Source organism: Aspergillus sclerotioniger, assembly GCF_003184525.1.
Source record: "Aspergillus sclerotioniger CBS 115572 chromosome Unknown BO94scaffold_1, whole genome shotgun sequence".
Taxonomy (NCBI): Eukaryota; Fungi; Ascomycota; class Eurotiomycetes; order Eurotiales; family Aspergillaceae; genus Aspergillus; species Aspergillus sclerotioniger.
The window spans coordinates 693,901-716,446 of NW_020290991.1; the positions used below are offsets into that span (position 1 = coordinate 693,901).

General features: G+C 51.3%; 8 protein-coding genes across 8 annotated transcripts; 4 read left to right on the top strand and 4 right to left on the bottom strand.

Annotated features, from left to right (window-relative positions):
* Positions 1 to 27: 27 nt before the first annotated feature.
* On the bottom strand, positions 28 to 3,056 carry BO94DRAFT_454072 (Hid1 family protein; the record flags this gene model as incomplete). The annotated part of the gene is made up of 8 exons (XM_025607594.1): positions 28 to 540; positions 592 to 1,106; positions 1,153 to 1,396; positions 1,444 to 1,797; positions 1,851 to 2,093; positions 2,146 to 2,243; positions 2,290 to 2,902; positions 2,961 to 3,056. The coding sequence occupies 8 exons, from the start codon at positions 3,054 to 3,056 to the stop codon at positions 28 to 30; spliced, it is 2,676 nt and encodes an 891-aa protein (XP_025473138.1).
* A 224-nt stretch (positions 3,057 to 3,280) lies between these two features.
* On the bottom strand, positions 3,281 to 4,867 carry BO94DRAFT_7676 (NPCC-domain-containing protein). Its single transcript, XM_025617659.1, has 3 exons — positions 4,643 to 4,867; positions 4,285 to 4,554; positions 3,281 to 4,228 (listed from the first exon to the last, which is right to left on the bottom strand). The coding sequence occupies exons 2-3, from the start codon at positions 4,506 to 4,508 to the stop codon at positions 3,508 to 3,510; spliced, it is 945 nt and encodes a 314-aa protein (XP_025473139.1). The 5' UTR covers positions 4,509 to 4,554; positions 4,643 to 4,867; the 3' UTR covers positions 3,281 to 3,507.
* Positions 4,868 to 4,985: 118 nt separating this feature from the next.
* On the top strand, positions 4,986 to 7,135 carry BO94DRAFT_619515 (uncharacterized protein). The gene is made up of 4 exons (XM_025616864.1): positions 4,986 to 5,660; positions 5,715 to 6,103; positions 6,153 to 6,821; positions 6,869 to 7,135. The coding sequence occupies exons 1-4, from the start codon at positions 5,120 to 5,122 to the stop codon at positions 6,959 to 6,961; spliced, it is 1,692 nt and encodes a 563-aa protein (XP_025473140.1). The 5' UTR covers positions 4,986 to 5,119; the 3' UTR covers positions 6,962 to 7,135.
* Positions 6,771 to 8,498, bottom strand: BO94DRAFT_619516 (uncharacterized protein). The gene is made up of 2 exons (XM_025616865.1): positions 8,260 to 8,498; positions 6,771 to 8,180 (listed from the first exon to the last, which is right to left on the bottom strand). Exons 1-2 carry the CDS (start codon positions 8,366 to 8,368, stop codon positions 7,201 to 7,203), a joined length of 1,089 nt encoding a protein of 362 aa, XP_025473141.1. The 5' UTR covers positions 8,369 to 8,498; the 3' UTR covers positions 6,771 to 7,200.
* Positions 8,499 to 8,605: 107 nt separating this feature from the next.
* On the top strand, positions 8,606 to 9,541 carry BO94DRAFT_529760 (mitochondrial 54S ribosomal protein bL19m). The gene is made up of 3 exons (XM_025610522.1): positions 8,606 to 8,864; positions 8,937 to 9,312; positions 9,405 to 9,541. Exons 1-3 carry the CDS (start codon positions 8,657 to 8,659, stop codon positions 9,532 to 9,534), a joined length of 714 nt encoding a protein of 237 aa, XP_025473142.1. The 5' UTR covers positions 8,606 to 8,656; the 3' UTR covers positions 9,535 to 9,541.
* An 891-nt stretch (positions 9,542 to 10,432) lies between these two features.
* BO94DRAFT_505576 (putative MFS allantoate transporter) lies at positions 10,433 to 12,531 on the bottom strand (the record flags this gene model as incomplete). The annotated part of the gene is made up of 11 exons (XM_025609550.1): positions 10,433 to 10,451; positions 10,502 to 10,699; positions 10,766 to 10,859; positions 10,917 to 11,157; positions 11,202 to 11,290; positions 11,342 to 11,559; positions 11,609 to 11,875; positions 11,925 to 11,955; positions 12,003 to 12,036; positions 12,089 to 12,202; positions 12,259 to 12,531. 11 exons carry the CDS (start codon positions 12,529 to 12,531, stop codon positions 10,433 to 10,435), a joined length of 1,578 nt encoding a protein of 525 aa, XP_025473143.1.
* Positions 12,532 to 18,109: 5,578 nt separating this feature from the next.
* BO94DRAFT_7967 (aromatic alcohol reductase) lies at positions 18,110 to 20,171 on the top strand. The gene is made up of 4 exons (XM_025617666.1): positions 18,110 to 18,585; positions 18,665 to 18,949; positions 19,012 to 19,338; positions 19,396 to 20,171. The coding sequence occupies exons 1-4, from the start codon at positions 18,499 to 18,501 to the stop codon at positions 19,774 to 19,776; spliced, it is 1,080 nt and encodes a 359-aa protein (XP_025473144.1). The 5' UTR covers positions 18,110 to 18,498; the 3' UTR covers positions 19,777 to 20,171.
* A 207-nt stretch (positions 20,172 to 20,378) lies between these two features.
* BO94DRAFT_580235 (putative amino acid permease) lies at positions 20,379 to 22,243 on the top strand (the record flags this gene model as incomplete). Its single annotated transcript, XM_025615312.1, has 5 exons — positions 20,379 to 20,529; positions 20,579 to 20,636; positions 20,687 to 20,693; positions 20,741 to 20,898; positions 20,959 to 22,243. The coding sequence occupies 5 exons, from the start codon at positions 20,379 to 20,381 to the stop codon at positions 22,241 to 22,243; spliced, it is 1,659 nt and encodes a 552-aa protein (XP_025473145.1).
* Between the last annotated feature and the right edge of the window lie 303 nt (positions 22,244 to 22,546).

Below are 22,546 nucleotides of genomic sequence, written 5' to 3' on the forward strand. Positions count from 1 at the left end.
GCCAGAATAAAGAACCCACCGCGATGATCAGACCTCTCGAATCGATGGAGGTCGCGAGTTGGGCTGAGACTCCTGTGTGCTGCTCCGCCGGAAGCTCAAGTTACCAATGCGTTGCACCAGGTTGCTGCCCACAGCATCGACGGCCCCCTTGGGCGCAAGCAATGTGGGACCTTGCGCAGCTGCCTCCTGGACCTTGAACAGTTTGATGCCAGTTCCGTTCCAAACACCAACTGTGCCCGGTGTCGCGCCCGAGGCAGAACCAACCACCATTTCGCTCGAGAAGATGAATCCCCAGAGCAGGGACTCGTACCAGCCCATCGAAAGAGCGGACCATTCAAACGAATGCACACGGACCGGCGAGGGCTCCGAGACAATGGTCTGGATCGCTGGGTCTTCCAAAAAGGTGGGGAGGTTGGTAATCAACGTGCGAGCTTCAGGACTGGAAGCGGATCGGAAGGCTGACTCGGGAACATGGGGGGCGATGGCCGAGATGATCGTAAGAATGGTGTGGAGTGGTAGCTCCGCTAACCAGGATTCAAGCTACATTCTTAGTTAGTAAACGTATGGTGCTATACAGGAAGCATTGCTTACCCATGCTGTAGTCGGCGTGAAACCGCTAGCAGATGTTAGAAATGCTGCCGAAAGGCTGCTCTGACTAGTCATGCTGTTTTGTCTAGAGAAGGAGGGTTGTCCGGCCGGCATCTTGCCCCGTGCCTTTTCAGACATGCCGCGCAGCTGCAGGGGAACGCTCTCTTCGACGACAGAGGAAATCGAAGGTCGACGAGACGTCTGCACGGACGGCGAATCCTGCGCCGGCGTGGTCTGCCCCTCTCTTTCATCGTCCGAATCCTCGTCTCCGCCAATCGCAAAAGGGCTGTTCTCTTCGGGGATGCGACCCAATGGTGACCGTGTGCCAGAAGAGACCTGGGCATCCTCATCGGAGGGCGAAAGAACAGGGCTACAGACGAATTCGTGCGAGCCGCTCGAGCTCTTTCTTCTTTCGTTCTGGCGTTCTATCTCTTGTTGTCCGCTCTCTAGGGTGAACTCTCGCACTGCCTCGAAGCGCTTTCTATACTTCAGAATCGCATACACCAGGAAGGGATTTTCTGCACTCAGTTAGTAAGATCCCACATGTCCCGACAAATCACATACTGGTAAATTGATGCTCAAGGATCGAATTGATCGACTCCAGTACTGAGGCAAGAAGGACGTGATTCGTCTCGTTTACCAGGAGAAAACTGGGAGCCGACATGGACGAGAAGAGCTGCAGCAACTTGGAGCACGAGCTCGGCGAAAGATGTTCGACATGCGGGGCAATGTTGTTGATGATAGCCAAGAGAGCAGGGTAAACGGTGTTCAGCTTTCCTTTGCTGGCAGTGATCAGAGTATGGACGGACTATACCAACGTCAGCTCATGTACAGATTGAGTAGCATATGACGTACCATGATCAAAAAGTCTGCATACGTTCCCCGGAATCCAGGTATACGGATGCTTTGCGGAAGAGTCTCCTGCGCCTCGAACTTGGTGTTCAAGCTCTGGCCGAAATTGGGCTCAACGCTCATCGTCTGCATGATGAAGATGCACATCCTAACCACGCCCTGCTTGGAAGCGTCGGATTTGTAAACGATAGCATAGAATATACAGAGAATGATAAAGTCATGCGAGCGGTTGGAGTCGATTATGAATGATCTGAATCGCTTGTTGCACTGCAGAGCCTCCCAAAACAGGACCAGCATCTCGGGTGCCCACTTGACTGATCTTTGACTACCTGGAAGATAGGAATTGGTTGCTTGCATCTATCCAAGTGGATTAGTAAAGCGTCCACGAGCGAGAAAGGTACAGTACTGACCGGTTGATTCAAGATTCGGGTCATGCCGTCAGTAAGGAACTGAAAGTCTTGCGGCCGATGCAATCTCCCAAAGTAGTGCCGATAATAGTTTTTCGGCGGAGCTCCGCGACCATCTTCGGGTACTGGGTAGAGGAGGAGTACTAGAAGAAACTGCAAACAGTAAATGACCAAGATCTGCTTGGGGTCCTTCCAAACGACGTGATCATATGGAACCCTCCATGAAGCTGGATTGTATTTGACAGCCTGGTGAACTATTAGCATAGACTAAGCAAACGTATCACATCCACGGACGTACGGTATTCAGGAGCGAGCATAGCAGAGTCAGTACCACCTGCTTGTCAGAGCAAGTTGTGATATAGGAGATAGCCTTGACACCCTGCATGGGAAGTAGGCCTGAAATTGTCAGCAGTACTCCCTCAAATCGAAAGACTGTACTTACTGGACGGCATATACATTGCTCTTCCAGTCAAGGTCAGCAACAACCGAAGAATCTCGCAGCGGTTGTTCTCTAGTTCTTTGGTGGAGCCCATGGACGTATTGCAGCCCACCCCACTCTGCCAGATCGAGTATGAGATCTTGCTCTTCGCAGTGGGCAGCTGTGGGATTGTGAAGCCAGTGTAGAACAGGAGTTCCAGCAGATTGTCAATCAACTCCTCCGCCAAAGGTTTCGCGTCTTCATAATCTGGTCGCGGGGCAGCATCTCGGTCCTCCGTCTGCGCTTCATCGAACAGTACTTCTGCGGCAACCTGCGACTCTCTTGTTTTCTTCTTGCGACGAGCCCAGAAGAATTTCTCCTCCCATTCCTCCAGATGTTCCGCCTCGTAGATGAAAGGAAGAAGGCGGGTCAGGATGCGGATACAGTTGAGCGCATCGCGGTCGGGGGCGAGGTCGGGGTCGGGAAATGATGGATGATTTTTCAATATTGTGAGACGCGAGGTGATCGCGAGTAAGAGCGTTTCGAAGTTGGATAAGGCATGATCGCGAGTCCGTCGTATATCGGCGGGGGTGAACAAGCTGAAGACGTCCTCCGTGGACTCTGGGAGCTCCCAGAACTACGATAAGTCAGTCAGTGATCCTACAGGCTTCAAATCACAGCAGGAAGATACGCACTCTGGCCCAGTAGGGATCATCCGCGGGAATATCCTTTTCCTCTGACAGACGGAAGATGCCCCGTTTGAAGACGAGCTTGGACTCCGAAGCTCCCATGGTGAAGCCTCCAGCGAGATCACGAAATTATTGACCTCATGCAGTTGAGCAGCACTAGGAACTTCGGTCGGAATGTCTGGTGCGAGGGGGATCCCCGAGGGTAAATTGCTTGGGACGTAAGCCCAATCGAGAGAGGCCGCGTGTGAATAATGAACGTGAACTTAACTTGTGGCATGTTGGCGGACTTGGGGTCAATGCCTTGGAAGCGGGAACTAGGCCCGTGGAGACCCGGAGATCGACTGGGGAACCTCAGCTCCTACGCACGTCGCCTGCAAAGCACGGGGCAACCACGACGCTGCTCGGAATTCTCTCTCTATCAGACAAAAGTACATCATGCGATATCATAAGCAAATACGGCCTAAAGGTATTTCCGAAGCACCCGCTAGAAAACACGAGTTTACATGAATTGTCCCTATTCTCCCCGGGACCCGCCCCGACCACCCTCCTCCCCTCACAGACTACCATTGCTGGCGGACAGACGCCGGCTTCTCTCATACAGCCACTTGTTACTCAAGCCCAGGTTCACACGCTTGCCACCCACCGGCGAAGGGGTCGCAGGCGCGATGCTGGACATGGTGGAAAGAGTGGAGATGGTAGACATGGTGGACTCTCTGAATGCCGATTCTCGGAACGAGGATGTGGATTCCCTGAACGAGGACGTGGATTCTCTGAATGAGGATGTGGAATCTTTAAATGTGGATGTCGACTCCTTGAAAGGTGAGAAGGACGAGCTCCGCCCAAGGGTGGACGAAGCCCCAAAGCTCGGTCTCCGCCCGCCTTCTTTTCCCCCGGTCGCAACCAACTTCTGCATTAACGGGCTCAGAGAAGGCGAATAAGAGGCGCCGGACGACAGTCTGCGCCCGGACGCGCCGGCACTCGCAGAAAATGGCGAGCCAGATCTGCTGGCGGGGCTCGCGTTCCGAGACGCAGAAAGTCGGTACCTTGGCGGGGTAACGTACGTCGAGCCCGGAGTCAGTGACTGCGTGGATGAAGGATCCAGTCCGAGCAGCGAGCGTTGTGTAGGGGTCAAAGGGATGTCGGCGAAGTTGTCCTTCGGTCGGAAAAGGGGATACAATGCGACCAGTATATTCAGCGCAAAGATGAGCCGGAGGGCAAGCAACGACAGATCGGGGTATGTAGGGAGCTGGCTGAATTTCTGAAGCCAAACCGAACTGTTGCATGCTGGTTAGGAAGGAACAGCACTGGTGCGTCCAGTAACACCACTCACTAAGACTTGAATGTCTCTCCAAAGACCCAGGTTGCAAACAAAGCAGCGGTGTTCCACATCAGCCTGTTCACATTGCGATCCCCGAATGTACCAGCATTCTGTCGACGGACCACCTCATCCAGATGCGGATGACGCCACTTCCCAGGCGTCTGGGAGCCATCGGGCGTCGGTGCGGGCGCAGATGCAGCTTTGTTGGGGGTGGAAGGAGGGGCTGGAGACGCCATTGATTGATGCCAAAGATGAAAGAAAAAAACTGATTGATGATAGAAACTAGTCCGCGTCAGTAAAGTACTTTGTCGCAAAAGTCGCTAGGGTCGTGATGACTTACCTGAAATAGGAAAATTGCTGTTGGACTTACCTGTAGTTAATTGCAAACGGGGGATGCACGGGGGTTACCGCATCGGAGAGTTGCTTGCTGGTGACGGATTACTACCGAGGACCTGACAGGAGCATGCTGTAGTCGCAAGGGAGGGGCAGGAGAGTGAATTGAGTGAGTCGAGTGTTCGGGGGGCAATTGTGATCGGGGCGGCGCTTGATTGTTTTGATGATAAGTGCGGCGGCCCTGGCAGGGTCACTGGCAACGCAAGCGCCTTTGGCGCGAAGTTTTCGGCCAACCCGAATGGGGAGCTGGGCGCGGCACTAGTTGGCTTAGGCGCGGCGGCTCCCCACATCTGCCATCATAGCCTTTAGCCTCAGCCCCAGCTCAGCTCAGCCCCCTCACGTCACTCCCTCCAGCTCATCTCTCACCTGCCTGGGAATAAGAGGCCTCTCTTACTCCGTACATCCATTGTCGTTGATGTCCGACCCTCGCCGATAGATACGACTCTCCCTCATTATGGACCCCAACACGTCCATCGTGGCCAAGCTCGATGCCCTTGTGGCCGAGCTTCTGGCTGACTGGAACATTTACACCACTTTGATCGCGGGCGGCATTGTCGCCTTTCTCGTCTTCTCCTTCGTTACGTCCAAAGATACTGATATCCACCCGTTTCTTCTCGCCCGTCAGTCGACCACTTTTCCCGTACGACAGCCTGGCGAAACTGCCCAATACCGCAGTCTAGAAACTCCGCACGGCTTCCCTCTCCGATCCGGACTCAACGTGAAAGACCCTGGAGCTCCAAGATGGACAAGCGGCAGAAAGGGTGACCTGCGCGATATCTGGAAGGCTGCTGTGCGGGGAACGGTGGAAGAGGATGGCCGAGTCACCGGTAAACAGGGCAAGATCTATACTGTGCTTGGGAGAAAAGCGGTCGAGCACTCGTTGGAACAAGTTACTCAAGAAATGAACGTCATTGGAGATCGCCTGCAATCCGCCAAGGTGAACACGGTTGCGATCTGTCTGACGGACTCGGTTGAGCTGCTGGCTGCTGTTTTCGGTTCGGATCCTTGGTTTGCCCTGTGACTGACTGATGGTGCTAACGATCCTCTAGCGGGCGCTTTCTACGGAATCAAGACGATCATTATCCCCCACAACCTGGAAGCGGAGTCTCTCTCGGCTCTTCTGAAGGAGTCTAAAGCGGAGGCTCTTATTGCTGAGGCCGGAGCTCTCGACCTGTCTGTCGTCGCCAAGGGTAACGATCAGCTCTCGCAGGTCATCTGGGTCGCGAAACTGGGAAGCAGACACATGGACTGGAACGATGTTCCCGAGGATGTCAAAGGCACCCTGGAGGTGGGTGTTTGGCACGAACTGGTGGAAGCGAAGAAGGACCTGGCCGGACTTGAAGTTCCTAGCTGGGACCCAAGCTCTCCCACGCCTTCGGTGACTACTGTTTGGCCGTCCAAGTCGTCCGCAGGCGAATTCATCGAGTATCAGCCCGAGGTAGGCCATTCCATCCATCACAGCAGGCAATTGAGCTAATTCGTGACAGAATTTGGCTTCGGGTATTGCTGGTCTCATGTACTCTATCCCTCGTCCCCAGCGGATCGGCCCCAGCGATCTCGTTCTCTCAATTGACTCGCTCTCGCGGTCATACCCTCTTTGCCAGATCATGACTGCACTATACTCCAATGCATCCGTTGCTCTCAACTCGGTTGCTGGAGAGAGCGTTGACTTTGCTCTCGCCACTGTTGGGGTGTCTCCGACAGTCATTGTTGCCTCTTCTCGCACCATGTCCGACTACCACAGTAAGTTCATGAAGCCGCACGCCGGCTTTATCTCTCGGTTCTCTCGCTGGGTCCAGGTGCGGAGCTTGGATTCCGGATACATGCCATCGCATGGCCTGCTAAACCAGGTGGCCAACGTCGGGCCCACCGCCGAACTGTCCCTGGACAACCTACGTCTGTTGTGCATTTCTCACCGCGTCGATGCCGATGCCGAGGTCCAGTTGGACTATGAGCAACTTGCCGACTTGCGCATTCTCACTGGAGCACGAGTCGTGTACGCCTTGAGTGGTCCCGGCGTGGCCGGGGCTGTGTTCCAGACCAACGTCTTTGACTACCGTCGCTTCAACGGCGCGAGCCACTTTGGCGCACCTCTGAGCAGCGTCGAAGTTGTGTTGACTGGCGTGCCAAAAGATGCGACCAACGAAGAGGGACAGGTAAGTCGTGATTCCACTCGGATTTTCTCATCCGCTGACCATCTCAGATCACTGTATCCGGCCCTTCTGTCATCTCTGGCAAGACCGCCCTGGCAGGACGAGCTCGCATCCGCGATGACAACACATTCGAGCTCCTGTAATCCACTTATCGAGCACACAATGCGTTTGAGCGTTTATTCCGGGATTCTTTTCTTCCCTTTCATTGCCCACAGAACCAAAATCATTTCATATCACTTGCATCATGTCAGTTGGATATAGCGCATAGCTTAGTTTCATATCCGGTTAATGAAAAGAAATTGCATCTATTTTCAAACACAGATAGAGCTCCGAACGATCCAAAATGGTAATATACAGTTCATAATCCGATCCATCCCCTAATCTAGCCCTGGTACAAGAGCTGAGCCTGCACAAGACCCACGGTAGGCTTCTGCTGGACCTTCTCCGGGACACTCTTGAGCTGATTGGTGAACAACTGGTTCAGCTCATTGAGACGGTTCTTCATTGCCGGAGCCACCGCTTTCTCGTTCAGAATGCCATGCACCTGCAGAGCCAGCTTCATCCCGTTATAAATAGGGATATTCTCCTGCAGCATCTTATCCACAGAAACCCAATCCGCCGTCTCAGAATTGAAGTTGCCCAACGACCAGCTCCCCAACAACCGCTGACTGTAAATCCGAACATTCCCATCCACATCCTTGCCCCCAAACTCACTCAACGCCCTCGCGGCACTCAACTCCAACAACGTTCCAATAACAAACGGCCTCCTCTTCGGATCCTTCATCACATCATGCTCCACATGACCCGGCCGCTCCATCAACCCAACCAGCTGCGTCGCAATCGACAACGCCTTCGCAACCTCGGGTCCCTGGAACTCCGCCTTCTGCGCCTTCCGATGCAATTCGAAGAACAACCGCTGCACAAACCCAACATCATTCAACCGCAGCCCCGTCCGCTCCACCTGCTTCGCGCACTCCAACACAACCCCCAGTGCATTCGCCTCCGCCGCCTTCCGCACAATCCACTCCAGTCGGCCCGACTTCACCAGCCGATTCGACATCCGGAGCCCCGAGAGCAACGGAACAAGGTTCTTCCAGTCTGTGGTGTTCTTCATCATGGAGATGACTTCGACGGCTTCCTTCTTCGTGGGGCGCGATTGCGGGTCCATCGGTCGGAGGAGGAACTCTTCCTCGCCGAGGTTGGCTGTCACGGGCTCTTGTTCCAGCTGGTCGGCGTATTTCTGACGGAACATGAGACGGCGTTGCTGTTGGCCGAGTCCGAAGGGTATGAAGAGCTCTTCGCGGAAGCGAGTCAGGGCTTGGTCCAGCTCGGGGGAGGAGGTGGGAGTGAAGGTTGGGACGGCTACATCGATCAGTATTAATTAGTCTTCCAGTTCCCAATTCAAATGCAATTCCAGAGAAGAATGAAATCAACGACATACCATGTCTAGAGATCCCGCGTGTCTGTGTAATCGAGCCAACGGATTGACGAAGCGTCGTAGTAGCAGACTGCTGGCTACGAAAGAGCCTTCCCACGGCGTTTTGCGCCATGATGAAACAATATCAGTTAAATCCAAACGATCCGAATATAATCAAACAACAAAAATCAAGTGAATCTGAACCCAAAGCCCCAGGACTCAAAGTCGAAAGCAACACTGTCTTTCTTCTAGCGGCAGAAAAGTTCCCGAGCGTCGGATTCTGGCTCATCACCTAAACGGGCAACTCGCGGCTTGGCGGAAATTCTGCCGGTCCGAATTTATCGATTCGATCGATTCAAGCTGCTCTGCTCCTCACCCAACACACACGCCAGGTTAGGTTACCCTCATACATCAACCAACCATGGCGACCTCATCTCCGATCCTGCAGCAGCTGGGCTGCTTACGGTCGCTTCTACGACCCCAGTCCCTGACGCAGAGCACCACCAGCCAGATTGGTCGCCGCGCGCTCAGCACCGTCTATTCCGCGAAGCCAGAGCCGCAGCCTCTTCCGGCCAATTTGCCGGAGCAGTTTCTTCGCCAATTACCGCTGAGGATGAGGCCGAGTCCTGGTATTCTCCATTCCTCCCTTGATCTAACTGGACTGGTACATATCTAATGGTTGTGTTTGTGTGTGTAAATAGAGCGCAAAACCCGCAAAATCCCCCCTCCGCCTCCGGCCCCCAAGTGCAAGGACGCCATTGGAGCCGTGCAAGAGGCTCAATTGGCGCAGTTGGATCCCACCGGAGAACGCATGGCATTGTTCGATTACCGCCGGAACCCTCGCAGTGTCAAAGTGGGAGATATTATCCGGGTGACGTTTAAGAACGGGGACCCGTTCTCCGGGGTGTGTTTGAGTATTCGGCTTCGGGGCATCGATACGTCGTTTTTGTTGCGGAATCAGTTGACGAGAGTGGGTGTGGAAATGGCGGTTAAGGTGTTTAGTCCTAATGTGGAGAGTGTGGAGATTGTGCAGAGGACGGAGAAGAGGAAGAGAAGAGCTAGGTTGTATTACATGAGGTGCGTATGCGTTTTGCTTTGGGGGTGTATAGTATCGGGATGGGAGGGTTGGACTGGGATTGTGGCTAACCGGATCGCGTTTGGAATTATAGGAAGCCCAAGCATGATATGGGCAGCGTGGAGAACCTCGTGGCCAACTACCTCCGACAGAAGAGATCGATTGCCGGTAAGAAGGCTGGTGGTGCTGGTGCTGCAAAGGGCGGCGCGGGCAAGAAACGGTAGATTTGGGTGGGGATGTCAATGTCGACTTGGGTATTTGGCGAATGTATTATTACTAGCATTGTATATTGATTGGTTTTCATGCGGTATTTGATGCTACTATACCTAGGATGTAGGCTTGGAAAGACGATAGAACAGCAGTATGGTTACTTATATACAACCATCTACTCCATCCAGGAACAGCATACACCCATTCACATATCATTGCACCCACCAGAAAACACAACCTAATCACGAACAAAATCAATAACCATACCCGTCCCACGAACCCCCTCAAACCAATGCAGATAAACATATTCCCAAACTATAGGAACTCAAAGATATGTCTTCGTTGGTCGGGAAGCTGCACGTATGTTCTTAAAGGGGAGTAGAGAAGCACTTATGGCAAGGAGCTGTTTCTGTTTCTGGTGAGGTTGAGCAGAAGTTGCAGGGTGTGATTTTAGATGGGGATTGGGAGGGGGGGGGGGGGGGGATGTTGGGGTTGTGAGGTGGAAGTGGCAGGTTCGTTTGTATTAAGTGGATATATCGAGTTTTGGGATTTGGGGGAGATGCAGTGGTTTGGGGGGAGGAAATTGGAGTTGAGGTTGGAATTGGAATTGGAATTGGAACTGGGGAGGGATGCGAGAAGAAAGAGGAGGGGTGGTTTGTATGGTATGGTGTTCGGGATGGTCATCAGAGGTGGGATTTTCTGGGATATATCTAGATGACTTGGTGGAAACAGGTGGAGGATTCAAGTATTTAACGGTTATGATTATGGAGACCGAGACAGGCACTGAGTTACGGGGCATATTTATTCGTAGCAGGTTTGATAGTAAATACTATTCCATGTTTCAAGCCGGATACAAGATTGGAACTATAGATGGATGCAAGTTACAATTGTAGGGAGATGGAAACACGGTAGCTAATAGATATACCGGAAGCTGTAACAGGTTTAGCAGTCATACATAACAGACTTTGAAGGAAAACCTACTTGAGATTTTCACGATCTGTCAAATCTAGGAACGCTGTAGAGTCCAAGTCTCTTCCTTCCAGACCACCCGTCGCCTGAGACTGGATTCGATCACGTCGTCGGTTCTCCCAGCGGAGGAGAAGACCAAGTGTGGATATAAGCGCGGCTTCAAGTAGATGACACACGATCATAGACCAGATTCCCAGTTCGTACGTTGGCCTGTAGATCGGTACCATTAGTCCTCTGTCAGACCAAGATGCTGCTTAGTGCAGCAAGGTAGCTTACTTTTGGCTCTCCTTGTAGAAGAAAGGGCCTGCGATATTGCCTGTGCAGTATCCTAGGAAGAGGACTGCATTGGTAACGACCTTCTTGGTGTGACCTATACATCATCAGCCATCATGTCCCCAGGTCCGAGGTAAAGAAGGCTGTAACGCACCAGCGGTATTGGCAATTTGCATACTGAGAATCAGCACGAAAGCGGCATTGTACGGTCCAGTTAAGTAATAGCAGATCAAACGACCGACTTCATGGTCCTGTTGCACAAACCGTAGCCCAAACGCTCCAGCAATGTTCGGAAGGAGGAAAATCAAGACGAATATGCAACGCCTGTTCTCGAACCGATCGTTGAGATACACGCAAAGAAGAATGGATAGTGCAATGATGACACCGTAGGGGATCTACATCGTCAGTACTCCACCCCTATGTTGAGCGTCGTACATACCTGCATCAAGGTTGTCACCAGCGTTGAGAATCCAAAGCCTTGGATGATGATTGTTCCAAAGTTCGATATCCCACCGTTGGGAATATTACCTGCCCGAGGATATTAGCATGGCCTTTTCCAATAGAGCAGATGTATCTCACAAAATAGGCCCAGGAAAAAGAAAAAGTACAGCTTGTAGTCCGTGAAAGCCTCCAGAATCTGGTGAGGTTTGATATGCTTATTCTCAATACCCGTCTGATTCTCTCTCACTCTCTCAATTGCAATTCGACGCTCCCTCTTGCTGAGAAGAGGTGTTGTGACTGGCGAATCAGGCAGAAGAATGAACATGACTATGCCCCAGACAGCACAGAGACAGCCACTGGCGGATTATCAGCATCAGAATCATAGTCGAAGCAACTGATCCCTACATGACAATAAATTCGTACTTCCACGAAGGAAGAGACCCTCTTATATGACCGATTCCATAGCCGAGAAGCCCGCCAAGTGCAATCCCCAGGCCGTTGGCAGTATACCATAAGCCTATGCAGACTGGTTGTTCACGTCGCGTGTACCACATGCTAGTGATGAGCATAAATGCGGGGTCTGAGCATGCTTCTGCAGCTCCACCTAGGGCTCGCAGAACAGCGAGCGTAGCAAAGTTATGACATGCTGCCTGGATGATAAGGAATACTCCCCTTCTGTACTTAGCAAGTAGCTCAATACCAAGATTGTTTTCTAACGTACCACATGAAGATATTGGCTCCAAGATACTTTCCTGTGGCGCAAGTTAGGCCGCATCGGAGACTGAGAGATGACTCTTACCAATGGGTAGGCGTTGAAGCAGAAAGTTGGTGGGCTGGTACGGTATCAGCGTTGGTAGATCACTCCTGGAACCATTGCAAACTCACAAATGCCCAAACCAGGAACCCAAAATAGAAGATACTCGAAAGCCAGCTATATTGTGTGCCATGAAGTTTGAGATCCTCTTCTATACCGAATATAGCCGCATAACTAAGCGTTGTCTAGAGCAATTGTAAGCCATTGTACGAAAAGCAGCACGCTGATTTGAGGTACCTACTTTGTCAATGTAGAAGAAAGCATAACAGACCGCAAGATATGGTAGAATCATCAAGTCAATCTTCCAGAGTAACTTTCTTGCTTCTGTCGGATCAATAGCCTCATGAAGCGCATCTGGATCACTAAAGAGTGCCATGGCTGTGTCGCCATCTTGTGGCTGCTTCCCATTCCACTCCGACTCGACATGGTTGGTTTCGGTCTCAGTGGCAATGGATAGGTCGGTTACATTCTCCTGATGGTCAGAGTGTGGCTTGGGATCGGATATCCTCGCCATTTCAATGGCCTACCCAAGAAGGTCTCTCGTGTTATAGGTGAGGGCTGAATACAGCTAGCAACAGATGTTCGAGTGATGATTTTTAGCAGGGGACCCGCTTTATAACTGCTTAGTTTACAACAACAAAGTTAAAGATCCAGCCTGGTCCGTTGAAGGGCTTATCGAAAGGAGGATTATGTTATAGCTGTCATAAGATAAGGCCTGGTCGGCATTTCCAACGCCGGCATAAGCTTTGTCCTCATATGGATCTTCCAGACTTGGATACTCCTAATCCGGGGTACGGATATCCACCGATGATTAGATGGTCATCATGCAGACGTGGGGGTTCTGAGCTTGAGTAACACATTCTTCACCTCATCTCCAGGTGTATTGCCGACCAGAACGGCATATCTTACAGCTGAGATAGCCGCATCTTTGTTCGAAACCTTTGGTAACCCGGGGATAGCTGGCGTCTTGGATCATACGAGGCAAGAGGTCTTGGAGAAAAGCCGATCGGGACAGGGATGGGTGGTGATCAGCTTCTGGCTTTGTATGCGGATCTGGATCTGGTAGGCGGAATTAATGTTAGACCGTCGTGGCATGATGTCTTTGACCAGCTCGATAGTCTTGGAGTGAAGAAGGAAGCGGAGAAGTGGAGTTGACCCCGCGTGGGGGTCGACGATCCGGGGTATCCCCAGCTGACCGGCAGTCCTCCGCTTCTCGACTAGCACGTCAACATATAAAGATTATCATAGCTTCTGTCCGCTTCATGTTGGCTTGACTTGGATGGCCAAGTCTGATACTGCTGAGTTGACATCCGACTGCTAGTGTCATGTACAAAGCGTTAGCAGACATGTATACATTGCATTGTTTCATAGCCAGTGCACTCACTAAAGAAAGGTGCCATCTGTTGAAACAGATTCATCGTATTAAGCCAAAACTACTATGCAAGAAGAGTAACCCATCAAGTGTGAGCGATGCGTCATAGACTACTTCTGGGCTTTATGAAATGATCAGAAGGACAGAAATCATCTCGGCGAAAGCCAGGGAGTGCTTCTCACGCAGACGCTAGACCCAATCAGGAACCTAGGCTCTAACCTATGGAGCATGGCATGTCCTCGCAAGGAAGGGGAAGCCTCTACTTGATACTTGTGTAACTCAGAAGACGTATTTGGTAGCCAGGGTACACAGTCTTCAGAACAGTGGCCTCGAAGGATGATACCAGGCCGATTTACCCTCAGGTTTAGGACTACTAGACGTTTCTCATGATGCTAGAGATCTTTCGGCCTCTACTGGATAGTACTCCAGAAGGAAATACACAGAACATGAAGAGGAACAAAAAGGGTGCAATGAACCAAATTAAATAGCCCGGTGGCAACCCATCCAGACACGCGGAGAGGTTGTCTAGCCAATGATTACCGGACACTAAACAAGATTTCTTCTCACACTTCGGGACCAAGCTCTGATTCATCAGCTTCTTACTATATCTCGAAAGGATCAATAAGCTAAACCTCCGTCTTCTTGTCCCGGGGCCATCTGATGACACCAGGCATCCAATCGACACAACCAGCACATCCCCGGTAGTGTTGATATGAGACAACGGGTAGGAAGCTTTTTATCGATCTATAAAATGGGTTTTCATCCTTCATGTCTGTTGCGAGACGCCACGATTCTAATCGTCAAGAGAACAAGGTCTGTTGTAAAGGACTCATACAAGCCAATCATTGGTCCCGGACATTCTTCCAATCCCTCGAAACCCATACTCGTGGTATCAACGATAGTGGATAGATCGTACATCCCTTGACCTCAAGGAAGAACCATCATAGGAAGTATTGAGTCGCCTCCATTACGGTAGGCGTATTGAAAGTTTAACGTCGTTGCTTGCCGGGAGTCTGTCAAACTAGTGATTGCAGAATGTTGCTAGAGAGCGTCATTCCTAGCATGTGTCTATGTTCTGGAAAAGTAGTCTCGGCGCTTGATGAATATCACACCTGCTAGCGATTACGCTCCAGAGATGGTTTCGGATAAAGCATTTGCATATCTGGTAATGCGAGCATGTCTGAGGAGTCGACCAGGATGTTATGACGTACTTGAGTGATCTAGTCGGTATTTCCGTTCTCGATTTTGACTAGAAGTAGCTTAAGGCGCGCTGTTTTCGAATTCAGACTTGTCTGATCAAAAATGGTCAGAAACACCAGCGGCAATTTCTTTGATGTGTATTGTACATCATCTAGACTGACAAGAGCAAACAAGTATGCATGCGGATAGCCAGATTAGAGGCTAAAATTCCCTGTTGGCGCAGATGACCTCTACACTATACATAGAACATGTGCTTTGCAAGCACCACTCAGCGATGTTTGGAATTGACAACGAAGCACGCGGCACAAGTCATCTTGTAAGTAAGCTGCTGCTAAAGCCTAGAACAGGCTTATCCCGGGGACCCATGTCGTCGTGATCCGTAACCCTATTCGGGCAAGAGTGAAAAGATGTCCCGGATGTCCTGTTGGAATCTCCGGTAAAAATGAGACCGATGCTTGTGTCTCAATCAGGTCGTTGGTCTCAACTGGATAGAAAGAAAGCCAAGCCACCTGAACAGATTATTCCCTGAGACAATTCATGCGTACTTGAGCACCAAGCCTGTAGATACATGGTGGCTGAAGCATGGTACAGTAACGGGCAATTCTCCGAAGGCAGTGCGGTCGGGGACGCCGCCAATCTGCTTGGCCTTTTGGTTATCGAGTGGAATGGACGAATGGCCGCCAAGCGATCGTGCAATAATAAGACGGCGGTTTCAGCGCCGAGAGGCCTGGGTCCTTTGCAGACGGCATTGGTATGCAATTCGTTGGCTTATGGGGCTAAGGAATTAATATAGACAGGGAAAAATCAAAATCAATCGACATCGAGCCCCAGGAAATGGTAATGTCGCGCTGGTGCTGAAGCGAACAGACTCACAGTCCCCCATCACATGTTCCTGGGTGAGCTCGATGATTGAATGATTTTCGCACTTGATCATCAGCTGGTCAGCTTCCTCTATCGGATCTAAAGCATGGTGCCAATCAGTCGGGTGGTCGATATGATATGGTTAAAATCCTCAAAGGGCGGTCATAATGTTGGTGTTTTGTACCCCGTCTGCGGAGGGATCGAGCGATAGTGGCGCCATTTTGCGCCTGTGTATTTCTGCCGGGGGGCTATTGATAGGGACCAATAATGGGGAGGGGCAGACTGCAGAGATCAGGAAGTTCGGGGGAAGGCATGTGGCCGCATTGGGGCAAACCGAAATGCCGCCCCCCAAACATCGGTTGAGTTGCAAAAGAGACATTGTGGTTACATTGATGGCTCCATCCGCATTCCCATTTCCGCCCCCCCTCCCTTCTGCCCGCAATTTCCATACCCCACCGTTTGGACTTTGGAGAAAAGCCACTAGGGAGATAGTATCTGCCAATCTGGACCATTATTGAAGGGGACTAGGGCCCCCCCTCCTAATCCCTTTCCCGTCTAGCTGCATGCCAGGTTCGGAGCTCTCCTGCCCGCGCCCTCCAATACCCGAGGACAGGCAGTGGACACTGGACACACCTTCTCCTACACCGACTCCCCAGGGTCGAATAACACCATCTCGACAGCTCTCGGCCGCAGCCTACATCAAGTGTGCAGATGACCTTGGCTGCCATTGGCGGAAGGGCCGTGACGGACCTGCAGATCGAGCAAAAGACGAGGTGGGAAATTCTCACATGCCCCGACAACCGCCTGGAATTCCCCCAGAAATCACTCGGCATTAAATAGTCACGATCCTTCGCCGTGCTTGATCGCGGCTAGATAGTCCAGCGCGATTTGTTCTCTAGCGGTTGATCCACCTCGCCTCGTTTCAAGCCATTGGCCCATTGCCGTTGAATGACTGCAGTAGTGCCACTGCTAGAGAGGCATGGGCTGCCTACTAGGTAGGTAAACGACCAGGCTGCGGCTTCCTAGTGTATCCCATTGTACGGAGTATCGCTCTGGTGGGTGCATCTTCATTCGGAGAACTTGCCTCTCGCCTAGACTGCAGCGGGTATGGAGTACCATGGAGATCGATCCTGAACGTTTGGTTTCACTGCTTGAGACATTGGTTCGATCCAGAGTCTGGTCTGTAAGAAATGTCCATCGTTCAGAGTAACGATCATCCAGTGGTGTTTGGTAACCGAGACAAGCCTCCAAGAATCAAGACATCATTGGCCTCGTAGCTGTCAGTAAACTTAGTAGGGGATCAGGTCAATATTCACATAACAAAGTCTAAGTGGCTATCCGACCCGACGCCAGGAACAGGAGCGAACGCTTATCTAGGCCTCCAGACCCCGGATTCCTAGCGAAACCACCATAAATAATGATTGTAGTCGCAGCCCATCAATCTATCCCTAAATGGAAGAACAGATCTTGCGGGCTTACTCGGGAGATGGGGTTCCTCGAGACGGTCTGAACTGCAGCAGGATACTTGCCAGACTCTGCACCGCCGGTATGAGCTGCCTACGAAAGTGGCCTTGGAGGTTGACAGGGACGTAAATGCGCATCAGATCTCTCCAGGTGACAGTCCCCAGGTCATCCGCCAGAAAGCTACCCAAGACTTTGTCAATGGCATGAAACCGCTATTGTTGCTTTCCAATTACCTTCCGACCGTGTTGTGAAAAGTTCAAGGTTGGTTCAAGTTGCAAATCTCTTTTTCTCGTAGCCGCCACAATGGATTCCAGCGCACTGGGCGATAGTTCTCTTCGCAGAGTTTCTAGAGAACCACTGGCTGTAACCATGGGACGAGTTGCCTATTCCGCCAATGGTAATGATTGTTCCAGAGGAGCCATGCCACATGTCGTCATGCTCCCAGGGTTGCAAAAGGTCATGAATATGAAGCCCGCCACGCAGATCCGAAGATCCCTGACGTGGGGGGGGTAAGGTAAAACACCAGACGCTGTAATATGCATCCTTATTAAAGGTGAGATTTTGAGGGGAAGTGACCCTCTGCTCCCCGCATTATGCACAAGGGAATCGAAAGGGGACATGGAGTGGAGGAGACGTGGTTTCCAATAAATCATTACATAGGGAAGAGAAGGGGACTGTGGAACACACAAAGGATGGGTACCTGCCCGACATCCACTGCCGTGGGACGATGATGGTAGCACTGGATCATAAGGGGAGGATGATGATGCTGCTGCTTGGTTCAAGTGGTCTGAGACAGCCGTGATCATGGAACCCCAGTATCGTCACTGGCCTTACTATGTACGGCTTCCCGGGCAGGGGAATGGCAAGTGACGTAATTTTTCCCTTTGGCTTTTGACTCCCGAGCCACCGGGCCGCAGAGAGTAACGCCTTCTGGGGGGAGGGGAAGGCCGACTTTCCGACTAGTACTGCTGCTAGTACTAGTATTTGTCCGTGTGCAGGTTGTATCTAGTAGTAAGTGGGAAAGGAAAACATAATATCTATGTAATTTAAAAGAAGACAATAACGAATAAAAAACCAGACAAAAAATAATAGAGAATATTAAAGAATAATAAAGAATATATCAATAAAGAAAAAGGAGGCTACCACATCGTGTGGTCTAGAAGACCCTCTCGTAGCAATCAGGATATGATGACGCAGGATGGTCTCCCGGAGGACTGCCTGCGTACGGAGTACAGCCGCCCTTCCTTCTCCAGCCGATTCACACACCTTTAAGGGGGGCGCGTTTCTTAGGAGCTTAACATCCACAATCGACCCACCGCTGGCCACTTCTGGATAAGAGAAAAGTGGGTAGTGGCCATCCTCCAGTGGGACGCTGACCTTTATAACGTCGAATGACCCTCCATCTGGCCTGGAAACGTCAACGTCAAAAATACATACTTTGGAAACAGCAGGGAGAGGAAACCTGAATTCTTCCCTTTCTGATAAATCCCTACCTCCCAACACCCCCCTACCAACCGACTTGCATTATCACGATCGATCGAATAGTACCCTTCCCACGAATCATCGCCTTTTTCCTCAATCATCATGTCGCGAACTAGAGTTCTCTTGGTCGGCGCTGCGGGCGAGACGGGCGGCTCTATTGCTAGCGGACTGCTCGAGAACCCGAACTTTGTAACTTACCACCCCTCTCCTCCCTTGTTCTGTTCCCGTCGAGCCTTGCTCTAACCTCGCATTCTTGTTGGTCTTGTAGGAGGTTCATGCCCTTGTGCGTCCCCGGTCGGTCCAGAAGCCTGCCATCGTTGCTCTGCAAGAGCGAGGCGTCCAAATCCGCAAAGGTGATCTCAAGGGACCTGAAGAATCCCTCGTCGACGTTTTGACCGGAATCGATGTGGTCGTCAGCTGCGTTGGGCCTGCCGAACAGCAGGATCAGATTCCTCTTGCTAAAGCGGCCAAGAGTGCTGGAGTCCAACGGTTCGTCCCTTGTGGCTTCATCACCGTGGCTCCTCCGGGCGGAATCATGTGGTTGAGAGACGAGGTAAGTTGCTGTCACTGGCGCACGCCATGACTTCCGCCGCTCATCAGCTGACCCCACTCCAGAAAGAAACAGTGTACAGCCATGTCAAACAACTCCGACTTCCCTACACCATCATCGACGTCGGCTGGTGGTACCAGCTTTCTTACCCCCGCCTTGGGTCCGGAAGAACCGACTATGCCATGACCACGGCGAACAACGAGATCGTCGGTGACGGAAACACGCCCCTCGCCCTGACGGATCTGAGAGACATTGGACGCTACGTCGCCAAGATCATCGTCGACGACCGCACGCTGAACAAGATGGTCTTCGCGTACAACACGGTGTTGACACAGAACCAGATTTACGACCTCTTGGAGCAAATTAGTGAGGAGAAGATCCAGAGAAACTATGTGAGTAGTGTGATTTGCTATGATTATTGGACATGGGCTCATGATGTTTCACCGCAGATTCCCGAAGAAACCATTTACACCAGAGTGCTGGCAGCTCGACAGTCCAGCGAGACTTATCCCTTCGACCCCGTCAAATTCATTCCTCGCTACTTGGCCGAGAACCAATTGTCATGGGGCGTCCGTGGCGACAACAACCCCGAATACGCCAAGTACTTGGGTTACTTGACCTCCAAGGACCTGTATCCTGACTTCGCCCCTCACGACTTCAAGGAATACCTTGAAACTGTTGTTCGAGGCACAGCCAAGGGTGTCTACACCGACCGTACGATCTCCAAAGCCCACCAACGGATGTTCCCCCGCACTGAATCGAGCGATTCCCTCTACACCCGGATATTCCCGAGAACCGAGTCGAGCGACTCGCTTTACATGTCTAGGTAATCCTCGACAAGCATTTCTTCGCTAAAAAAGAAAAACAAGGACATTGAGGCGACGCTAGACGTGCCTCCTGACCCGGCGCGATGTGTATATGACTCCATTATGTGGGAGCCACATCATACGATGATGGTCCTCTTCTCTTTCTGCTTCTTCATTACTGGAACACTTGCTTCTTTTCTATTCCCTGGGGTTCTAGACCGGCGTTCTTGTATTTATGATGGATTATGGTTGCCTGAGTGGGAGATGTTCACCACTCATTGATTTGATTGATATACCAATGTATTCGAGAGGCTTACAGCCTATCATCTGACGACGATGCTCAGCTAAGCCAGAACCTACTTAGTACCTATACCCATGCGATTCCCAATCAGATCTAGTTGAGTTTCCAAGTCACGCCTTAACGGTACCTTGAGTAGAGTAGTGAATGGTGAACATGCCCAAAAGGGCAAGTGCCTTGCCGCGACCCCGGCAACATATCCTTCCACCTTCACTTCTTCTCATTAATACCTTGAATCCTCTAATGCTCAGTCACAACCTCCAGACATATCAGCTTGCAACCTATGACCCGCCATCTTGCTTCACGGTATCGTTTCTGGACATTGAAAATGCCTCGGCAAGAAGGCCAAGGAACACCGCAATCAGAAAGGGGTATTGCTACTAACGATTTTTACGCTCCTTCAACCCAATCTCCTAGCCAGGATGGAAAATCGGTAGCTTCCTACGGAGCCTTAAAGCCACGCCAGATCACCATGGTCGGTTAGTCTCTCCATTGAATGCAACGTCGATCTCCAACTGATGTCTAAAGCCATTGGCGGAGCAATTAACACGGGCTTGACGATCTGCGCAGGAAATGCACTGTCCAAGTAAGAGCATTTGCCATGATCTTAGCAGCCACAGTTGACAATAAGAACAGGGCCGGGGTAAGTCTTCCACGATCAAGGCCGATTATCGATATTAATACTGTTAGCCTGCGTCGATCTTGATCTCTTATACGGGGGTTGGAATAATCGTTTATCTGGTCCTCTGCGCCCTAGGAGAGGTGGCTACGTGGTCCCCCGAGCCATCTATGACGGACCATGCTGCTCGACTCTGTGATCCAGCACTTGGATTCACATTGGGCTGGATGTAAGTTGCCCCGTCTCAGTGGTGTGTTGCAATTGTCAAAAGCTGATCACTCAAGGATAGATATTGGTTTAAATTCATGGTTGTCATCCCCAACCAGCTAGCAGCCGGGGAGTTGTTGATAGCATATTGGCAAGTAAACGAAGCCAAGTACTCCGTGTTCTGGACCACGGCCTTTTTGGGCGTGATAATCGCCGCCAATTCTCTGTGCAGTCGATACTTGGGAAAGTACGAAGTCATGCTGTCGTTCTTCAAGGTTTTGGTAATGTCGGGGCTTATGGCTTTGTCCGTCGTCCTTGCACTGGGGGGAGGCCCAGACCGCGATATGAAAGGATTTCGCTACTGGAGGGACCCGGGAGCCTTTGCCAATGGTACAGGAGGTGCCGTGGCAGGTACCATACGCGCCATCTGCAGGACAGTCCCCTCCGCTACGCTCGCCTATCTTGGAAGTGAACTAATGGGAATGACAATCCTGCGCACCCAAAACCCCCGAAAAGCTGCGGGTCGGGCGATCAAAGTAACCTTCTACCGCATCTTGGTTTTCAACATCGTCAATATCACGCTTCTGGGGATGCTAGTCCCCCATGACACCCACATCATAGCATTCACCCAAAAAGCCTCTCAGCCGCGTACGGCCTCGGCTTTCGTAGCGGTTGCTCAGTCTGCTGGTCCCACGGTGATTCCTCACCTTCTGAACGCCTGTCTGCTCCTCTTCGTGCTATCGGCTGCAAATCAAGCTCTTCAAATGGCAAGCATGACACTGTACGGACTTTCCTTGGACAAGAACGCGCCTTCATTTCTATCGCGTACTAATAGGAGGGGAATTCCCATCTTCGCCTTGGGTATGTGCTCTGCCGTGGCCTGCTTGGCGTACTTGAACATCTCGAGTGGTTCCAAAAGGCTATTCGAATACTCGGTTAACTTGGTCTCCATGTTCAGTATCCTTACCTGGGTTTCAATCCTTGTGATACATTTCTCATTCATACGGGCTCGTAAAGCTCAAAAGATCACCGATGAAGTCCTAACATTCAGGGCACCACTGGGGCTGTTTGGTTCGTGGGTTGCGTTGGTAGCATGTGTTCTGGTCACCATCATACGTGGGTTTGACTTCGTCGACCGTGAATACTACCCTAAAGGAGTAGACCGCATAGCGTTTGTCACATCCTTTATAGGCATTCCACTCTACATCACCCTGGTTGCTGGGTATAAGATCGGCACCAAAAGCAAACACGTACACCCACAGGACGTTGATATGGGATCCCTGACCCCCATCCCTGGGCCGCACGGTGCGGATCGCAGTCCCATGGGACAAACAGAGCCGGAGCCAGTCCCATTGAGTCGGGCATGAACGGATGGAAGCCATTGCCCGTTGCTGTGATGTCACTGCTGGTCAGTCACACGGCCTCAGCAGATTCTTGACATGTTCATCAGTCAGCAGCCCAACAATTCTCTGGGTTATCGTGTGAACCTCACGTATTGTTACATACCAATTTTTCACCTGTGTGGAATTCACTGAACATCTGCTGTCGGTCGTCGTTTTGTGTCGTTTATTTTGTGATCCGTGAAAAGTGGGGACTGCACTACTCGGGATGTTTACATAGCAACCAAAAAAAGCACACTACTAGAGCAAGGCAAGGGTGAGCGGTCCAGA

Coding starts and splice junctions, on each gene's coding strand:
- BO94DRAFT_619515 (XM_025616864.1), top strand. CDS start 5,120: ATGGACCCCAACACGTCCATCGTGGCCAAGCTCGATGCCCTTGTGGCC. Junction 5,661..5,714: donor GCTGCTGGCTGCTGTTTTCG/GTTCGGATCCTT, acceptor ACGATCCTCTAG/CGGGCGCTTTCTACGGAATC. Junction 6,104..6,152: donor TCATCGAGTATCAGCCCGAG/GTAGGCCATTCC, acceptor AATTCGTGACAG/AATTTGGCTTCGGGTATTGC.
- BO94DRAFT_619516 (XM_025616865.1), bottom strand. CDS start 8,368: ATGGCGCAAAACGCCGTGGGAAGGCTCTTTCGTAGCCAGCAGTCTGCT. Junction 8,181..8,259: donor ACGCGGGATCTCTAGACATG/GTATGTCGTTGA, acceptor TGATCGATGTAG/CCGTCCCAACCTTCACTCCC.
- BO94DRAFT_529760 (XM_025610522.1), top strand. CDS start 8,657: ATGGCGACCTCATCTCCGATCCTGCAGCAGCTGGGCTGCTTACGGTCG. Junction 8,865..8,936: donor GAGGATGAGGCCGAGTCCTG/GTATTCTCCATT, acceptor GTGTGTAAATAG/AGCGCAAAACCCGCAAAATC. Junction 9,313..9,404: donor GCTAGGTTGTATTACATGAG/GTGCGTATGCGT, acceptor TTGGAATTATAG/GAAGCCCAAGCATGATATGG.
- BO94DRAFT_7676 (XM_025617659.1), bottom strand. CDS start 4,508: ATGGCGTCTCCAGCCCCTCCTTCCACCCCCAACAAAGCTGCATCTGCG. Junction 4,229..4,284: donor GGAGAGACATTCAAGTCTTA/GTGAGTGGTGTT, acceptor AGCATGCAACAG/TTCGGTTTGGCTTCAGAAAT.
- BO94DRAFT_7967 (XM_025617666.1), top strand. CDS start 18,499: ATGTCGCGAACTAGAGTTCTCTTGGTCGGCGCTGCGGGCGAGACGGGC. Junction 18,586..18,664: donor TGCTCGAGAACCCGAACTTT/GTAACTTACCAC, acceptor TTGGTCTTGTAG/GAGGTTCATGCCCTTGTGCG. Junction 18,950..19,011: donor TCATGTGGTTGAGAGACGAG/GTAAGTTGCTGT, acceptor ACCCCACTCCAG/AAAGAAACAGTGTACAGCCA.